This window comes from Triticum dicoccoides, chromosome 6B, assembly GCF_002162155.2.
Source record: "Triticum dicoccoides isolate Atlit2015 ecotype Zavitan chromosome 6B, WEW_v2.0, whole genome shotgun sequence".
Classification (NCBI taxonomy): Eukaryota; Viridiplantae; Streptophyta; class Magnoliopsida; order Poales; family Poaceae; genus Triticum; species Triticum dicoccoides.
The window spans coordinates 705184374-705192299 of NC_041391.1; the positions used below are offsets into that span (position 1 = coordinate 705184374).

The 7926-nt window shown below is 45.4% G+C and overlaps 1 protein-coding gene across 1 annotated transcript; it reads left to right on the forward strand.

The window, feature by feature from the left end:
* The first annotated feature begins 2172 nt into the window (after positions 1-2172).
* LOC119321569 lies at positions 2173-3399 on the forward strand. The gene is made up of 2 exons (XM_037595195.1): positions 2173-3019; positions 3347-3399. The coding sequence occupies exons 1-2, from the start codon at positions 2173-2175 to the stop codon at positions 3397-3399; spliced, it is 900 nt and encodes a 299-aa protein (XP_037451092.1).
* Positions 3400-7926: the final 4527 nt, after the last annotated feature.

The following is a 7926-nucleotide window of genomic DNA, read 5'->3' on the forward strand; positions in this document are numbered from 1 at the left end:
TCCCACCCAAGCTCTGCTCGTCTTCTCCCCTACCCTCTAGGTCTTTTTCTCCCTCATGAAACCCTACATTTTTGGGCAGAAATTTTGCCGTCGATCGACGTATTTTTGTTTAGGATCTTGTTTTTTGGGGCGTTTGTGTTGTTATTACTTAGGTTCTGCGCTCGATTTTTACATGTGTTTAAGGCCTTGTTCCCTGTGTCGGTATAAATTTTGTTTCAGCAACATATCTGATTATTATTTATTATCCCTTATCCGATTTTCATGCCACAATAGGGATGCAAATGGCAGTAGCAAGGAGAGCAACACCGATCCTCCATCCAGCGTGGAGTGGCCTTCCGACTGGTACATCGAGGAACCAAGGGCAATCCATCAAGATTGGCCCATTAACACAGAGATTGACTTGAATTTGGATTACTCTGTGCAAAACCAGCTCAACATGGATTGCCACGTCCAGCAAAGAGAAGAAATGGATGAGAAGCATGCATTTGAATCTCCACAAATGAATGCCAGTTTTTCCGAAGACCTTGTATATGAGTCACATTCCAGCGAACAATCAAGTTCTGATGTTGAGGATGTACTGCAGGCTCACCTAGAAGGGGACACGGATGTTGAAGAATTGTTCCCGGTACCTGATGAGGAAGAGTTGGTTGAGGATCCTAGGGTGGACAAGGCAGCTATGATAAGGGAAGCAAGAAGCAAAAATGCGAAGGCCAAAGCAATCAAGATCAGGCAGGTTAAGCAAAGAGCAGCCGCAGGCACGATTGAGGATGCATTTGTGCTTAGTAAGAATGACCACAATCAAATGCTCAAATTGTCATCTACAAGGGCATAGGTACACAAACTGTGCACAACCTTTGAAGCCACACTTGGCAATAAGAAAGTCACGGCACAAGGTAATAGTTGCCTCCCTCCTATTTTCTCTATGGTTACGATAATTTACATGTTTGACAAATTTCAAATGTTTTCAGACCGTGAGGAGGCTACCAGATGAAGCTTCAGCTCCTCCACGGCCTGCTGCTCCACGTCCACAGCCTGCTGCTCCACGTCCAGCTCCTTCACGCGCTGCTGCCCCACGTCCAGCTCCTTCACGCGCTGCTGCCCCATGTCCAGCTCCTTCACACGCTGATGCACCAACTCCAGCTCCTCCAAGGGCAGCTGCTCATTCCTCTCAAGAATCCACCATGACAGGAAGATCTTCAAGTGCAAGCGGCTCACGTTTAGGAATGCGACGATATGAAGACAGCAGATTGTTTTCCTACTTCACTCCAGGTCTAGGGTACCAACCTCGTCAAGAATGAATGGCGTATAGTAGTTTCTAATGGCCATGTTGCGACTTTGCAAGTGCTTGGATGTTTAAACCTGATGGATGTACCTTTTGGTGTATGAGACTAGTCATATTATTTTGCGATGGTTGTAATGCCGAGGCCTCTTGTAATGCCCATAAGGTAAGTACTTTGCTGTAATGGTCATATGTCAACTACTTGGATGCTAAAATCTAATGGGAACAATATCTGCCATATTTTTGTGTTGGTGGTCTCATGCCGAACTTGCTTCATTTAGATGTGGGTTCAAAATTTAACAATTCTAGAGAAGTGTGAAAAAATTATAGTAATTTACACATGTGTAAAGTACCATTCTGAAAAAGTTTTACCCCATTTGGATTAATGATTTGCTACATAATGGAAGTTTTAGTTAGCCCATTCAATTTTTTTGTTAAAAATTTGGCATTTTCAGAAAAATGTGAAATAATTGCAGTAAATACTGCATGTATTCAATAGTAATCTGGGAAAGTTTTGGCTCAATTGGACCACAGGTTTTGGAGATAATGACAGTCCAATATGTTGCTGATGTGGCCGGTTTTTATTGCCACGCGTGCACTTACAAGCGGGGCCCATTTGTCTGTAATTATGTTAATGTGTTCAAACACCAGATTAGACCTATTTGCAATGTATTACACCAATAGGTGGTGTTTTTCGCAACAAACCCGTATAATAGGTGTTTTGCGCAACGCTAGCCCCAATAAATGGTGGTTTGTGCAATTCCCTCGAACTAATCGTGAGGATACGAAGCCAGCGTTCTTAAATAAGTCGATCGTGCTACTCTATTTAATAAGTCCCTCCCCCCCTCGCTCTCTGACTCAAACCCATTTCTCCCTAGCTCGAGCGCGCAGCAATGGCGGACCCGGCGTCCTTGGCCACCCCAGTTTCCCCGCCTGCCAAAAGGAAGAAGGAGGATCCAACTCCTCTCCAAACCTCGCCGCTTCTTTCCCCCGCGGCGGCCGCAGGCTGGTCCGGCCTCCCGCCCGACCTCGTCCGCCGCGTCGCGGACTCTCTCCTCGCCACCAACGACCTCGACTGCTACGTGCACCTCCGTGCCACCTGCCCCGGCTGGCGCACCGCCACCGATGACCCTAAGAGCAGCGGCCCTGACCGTCGCTTCGAGCCGCGCCGGTGGATCCTCCTCGACGAGGTCTTCCGGAGCGAGGGGGAAGACATGCTCCTGTGCAACGCCGACACCGGTCACTTCCTCCGCAGAAAGTTCCCCATGCTCCGCGACCACTACGCCGTGGCAGCCACTCACAGCGGCTACTTTGTCCTAGCGGACAAGAGCCCTCCTCACACGGTCAGCGTCCTCAACCCTCTCACCGGCGCTATCGTCCGTTTCCTGGTCCCCGTGCCACCGCAGATGGGTGCCGCTGACGTCGTCTTCCGTGATGGCTCTCCGCTCAAGCTCGTTTTCATCTGCAACTCGTCTCATGCGCAACATTACACGGCCAATCCCGATAGTCAGAGTTTCACCGTGCTTGATTGTGGACCGGATTATAATTTCTTACTCAAGACGGGCGTGAATGGTGGTGTGTACGCGAGTTTGAACAAAGCTGCCACGTTTGCTATTCTATTCACCTACCTGGCAGCCTATCATTTCCCGCCTGGTTTGAGTACAAGCATGTTGCTTGCCAATGTTTTCTCCGGCTGCACATATGACGGAGACGATGATCGATGTTTTCTAGTCGGATTGGATGGACACATGTTGCTCGTCTTCAGAAAACGTACAAGCATCTTCCCCGGTGTTCTCAGATTTGACACCGTGACCCGCCAGCTCGTGCCTATGTGGAGCATCGGCAGGTTTGCCATCTTCGTTGGGCATCGGAGGTGTGTGGCTGTGGATGCTGATAAGTTCCCAGGCATTGAACGGAACTGCGTCTACTTCACTCGACATCTGGATCGGTCCGCTCGCATATGGAAGTATAACTTCAATTTGATCCAAGTGATATCTGAAGATGTCGATTTCTTGGAGCATGACGATCAGTTTGTCCTCGTCGCCGACCGTCCTTTCACCATCATCCATCTTCTCTCCAGCTACACCATTAACATGCCAGATTCTCAACTGCCCTTCTAACAAAAGCCATAAGGCGCCGACAAGTCAACTGTGGGGACAGTGATCTCGACAACTGACCGACAAGGCTATGCTTTTGCCAAGTAGTAATTGTTCCTAGTCATTTTCTTTTGCTATTTTGGTTTGCCTTTCCCTGTTACGGGTAAGACACATGTTGCTTATAGGATAGATCACCTGTGGTGGAACTACTACTTTCTATTTCAGTGAGTACTACCTAGCTTATGCTACATCTATTGTGCTTGACGCTATCTTAGGTCTGTGTCCACTTATTCTTCTCTTGCACTCTTGTACTACTTCTTAACAACTTAATATGATGCTTAATTTCTTAGTAATGTCGGCCCTGTTTTTGCTAACTTCGAAGTTTAGCTCCTACAATCGGGCATTGAATCTATTACCACGCCATGTCCTTCTCTATAAGCTTTGTTAGTTTGCAATGTCGTGTATTGGAGAAAAATCGGGTTTATTGATTTTTGATTTGCTTACTGACGGTCTGTGGAGCACCTGTAAGTTGCTGCTAAGGCTTAGAACAGGGTACAGGTGATGAAAGTATTGTGTCCTGGTTGAATTATACTGAAGTCGTGATCAATGAACTATCCATCTTTAAACTTGGCTGGAGACAATGTTGGGGCCTGGTTTTCTCTTTGGCCTTGTCCCTTATTCTTGGGAGCCCGGGTTTGGTGGCTCTTCAGATCCTGCTAAGTTAATTTTTAGCTAACGGATGTACACTTTAAGATTGCAATGTGCCATTGAGGTCATCAATTCATTCAGTTAGGATATCAAGTGTTTTTTCTTAAAACAAAAATCAGTTTTTTTAACCCGGTAGACGGAGGTCAAGTGTATTTATTTAGCACTCACTAGTCATTTAGTTTTGTACGTGGGAAAGTGAAGCCCTCTTATGTTTCAGGGGATACATTGTAAACTCTAAATGAACAGCAACGTCTGCCTCCTCTGTTTTCCTTTGTAGTAGCCCAAGATGATCGATGGTTTTGTTATCTCTCTGAGATCATTGCATGCCATTCTTAGGGCACGTACAACGCCGGCTATATGTTGGCACCGTTTTTGCCCATCTCTGAACTCTGCTCCTCCCATTGGATATATTAATTTTGCAATGTCATGTATCGTGCAAGAAACGGGTCTTTGGTTTCATTACTGGTGGTCTCTGGAACTACCGTACATGGCATTAGAACGGGGTATGGATGTAGAGTCAGTTTGGTTCGCTTCTTCACCTCTGTATGCCTGGCCTGGAGTTTGCCCGATAGTAGTCTGGACGTTGTTTGAATGATGTCCTGAGTATTGAATGCTAGCCTGGCCTGGAGCATCTGCTATGTTCATTAGCCTGGATGGAGCACCAGGCATGGTCGTTAGCCTGACCCAGGCGCCGAGAATTGGATGCCTGGTGCTAGCCTGGGATGCAAATGGTATTTTTTTTGTGGAGCTAGCTTTGTGCAGATGTGGGCCAACAATTATTTATAGACTAGTAAAGGTAGATTAGTTGAGTTTTTCAGGCGCAGGCCAGGCTAGCGTTTTATCCAGGCATGGAAGTGTGGAAGGGAACCAAACTGACCCGTAATGTTTCATCCATTTTTCTGAAGCTCACTGTGTAGTGACTCTTATGCTTCCATCCTTGTACTGATTGCAGTTGCAGAGACCCAATCTGCAGCACCATTGCTGTTAAGAACAGAGGTGTGCTAAACTAAATACGTCCTCTGCATATAAATATTTGTGAGACGGTTGGCGATTGCTCTCATGAACAAGATATGTTGTATGCTGAACTTGCAAATAATGTCTAATAATACTATAAGGCGTGGGTCTGGAGAAGCTGCACTAGAAGTCGCTCATGTATGCTTGTGGCAAATAAAGCTTAGTATATCTCATCCCTTTGCATTAAAAAGAAAAGGAAAAAATTGCATGGGGACTAGGACACATGCTAGCTACGGTTAAGTCACCTAGCTTAAATGAAAGAATCATAATTAGAAAAGGGCCTGAAATTGAAAACAAACTAAGAGCACGTGGGGAGGGGTGTTGGTGTCGATGACGGGCGAGAGAGAGCAAGAGCTAGTTGAGATAGAGGTAAAACCGTAAAAGTGACTAGTCGATGATTACTTGCTCGGTGGTGTTCTGACCGAGTTGACCAGGTTAGGCACGGTCGAATCCACGTCAGATGGCCACGTCAGCAATGACACGTGAGATCCGTCAATGAGAAACAGTGTCAAGGCGTGATCCAAGAGCAACTTGCCTCAAGCAAACCATCAGAATGGTGATGGACTCGCGAACTAACCTGTGGTCGGATGGTTAGAGGGACTGTGGTATCCCAACTCATCAGGGTTCAAATCCTGGTGCTCGTATTTATTCTTGGATTATTTCAGAATTTCCGGCGATGCGCATTCAGTGGGAGGAGACGTTCCCGTCGATTTTCGGAGGTGCTAATGGGATAGGGTGTGCGTCTGTGTTCATAGGGGTGAGTGTATGCGTGTGTATATGAGCGCTTGCATCTGTACTGTGTTAAAAAAATCTTACAAAATAAAAAGTAAAAGGTAAAGAGAGAAAAATAAAACTCTCGTCTCTCTCCCTCCGTCGAATCGCCGTCCTCTCCACTCCCCCCACACCCGGACAGCAACGCCGCTCAATGCCCAGCGGCCGGCGTCCTCCCTCCTCCCTCGGCCGTGATACAGGCACGGGTGCGCGAGGTGCAGGGCACGCTGGGCTGTTCGTCGCCAAGGAGCTCATGTCCCTGGCCGCCGATTCAGGAAAGACTGCATGTAGCTCTGTCACTGCCTCCGTTCCATAATATAAAAACGTTTTTGACACTAAAAACATTCTTATATTATACTCCCTCCGTTCCAAATTACTCTTCGTGGTTTGAACTAAAACCACGACGAGTAATTTGGAACGGAGGGAGTAGATTCTTAGGTGTAAAGTATACTGAAGTTAAGTTACTGCATTGCACATAAATTCTCACTAGTTCTGAAACATTTTGGCTGGTCAGAAGTTCCCTCACTACCTTGTCCAATCCATCACAGTGTATATACCTTCAGAAGCTCAGAAACTGACTGCTTATCTTAAAACCTCGTTTCCTCGTATGCTGAACCCCTCAACACAGCATGTTGTTACCTTCTGAATAAATACATGTTATACATTGCCTGCTTTTGTGTTGTGTCAGCTGATGGTTTTCCTATGTGAATACTCCAGGAAACAAGGACAGCTGGGTATTTTTTCTCTCTCTCCTGTCAACTGCTGTTAGCACATAGCCCCAAGTTCCGGACGGCTGGAAGGAGGATTTTTCTAGAGTGGTTTCTGGAAACTGTGGTTAGTGCCGACCATGCTTCCTGGGTGTTTTCAGCAAAATTTTCGTAATTTGTACGTATGTCATAGTTGGTGATGGATGATAAAGGTGTTTCCGTGCAGCAGAAGAAGGTGTAATGGGATCTCTGCCCTTGGTCTCGAAGGCTTTGGTAATTCATCTAACATGGGAATATTCGACAAGAATTAGTTGATCTGGACACTGAAGATTCCTTAAGGACAAGAGGTATGCCAGTTTGAAAATAACTTTGCTCCACAGTAACATACCATGTTTTGTCTAGTACATTCTGTTGATAAAATTCATGTGGGTTAGTACCACAGGGCACAAGTTTGTATCCTTGTGGCAAATAAGCTTACGTCTCATCTGTTTTACACTGAAAAAGAATTGGGGAATCACTAGGGACACATAGCAGATTGTTCTCCAGGAAAAGAAAGAAACAAAAACAAGCAAACCAGTCTGATCTGAACGTGAATATAGAGCCATAATAATTAAGGTAAAAAGCAGACCAAAGAAGTAAATCAAAGGCATACAAACTGACATTCTGATAGGTATAATATAACCAGCTGCCACAAGGCTGGAATAAGGCACTGAAAAAAAAATCAAAACACTCACAGATTTCTCCATTACTTAAAGCAGAAATAACAAGTTTTACACATGATTACATGCAAGGTGATGGGAAAGAAATAAAACGAGTTCGGACACTGCCAGGAAACCTGCTGTAACTTGCCGAAAATCAAACTAGTCACTACGGGGCAAAAACCTGGCATCACTTGACATTCAGAGTTCCAGAATCACTACTTATTACAGCTCAGCATGAGCAGCCTCTCAAGGCCAAAAGCAACGACTCAGCAGAGCACATCAGATAGATTCGCTTCTGAAGTTCCAAAATATTAATCAAAGATTATTCTTGGTCCCTTACGATCTTCCCTTGCTGCAGTTGCCATTTCTTTTACTATTGATTCAGTGGAACAATGTAGCTTGTTTTTTGCTGGCAAGAAGAACATAATGTACCTGGATTGCGAGGTGCCTCTCCGCAACGAGGTCACCATTACCCAACACTATGCTTGTAGGAAGCATATCCGGTGGCTTAGTGCCATGGGCAACGGGTGAAGACCAGCAAATTGATTGTAATCACCTGAATCATTATAAAAAAATTAAGGGGAAAAAGCTGCAATGAGTATGAATAGGATTACTAACTATACTTTCTAGATTATTAACTTGTTGTCGCA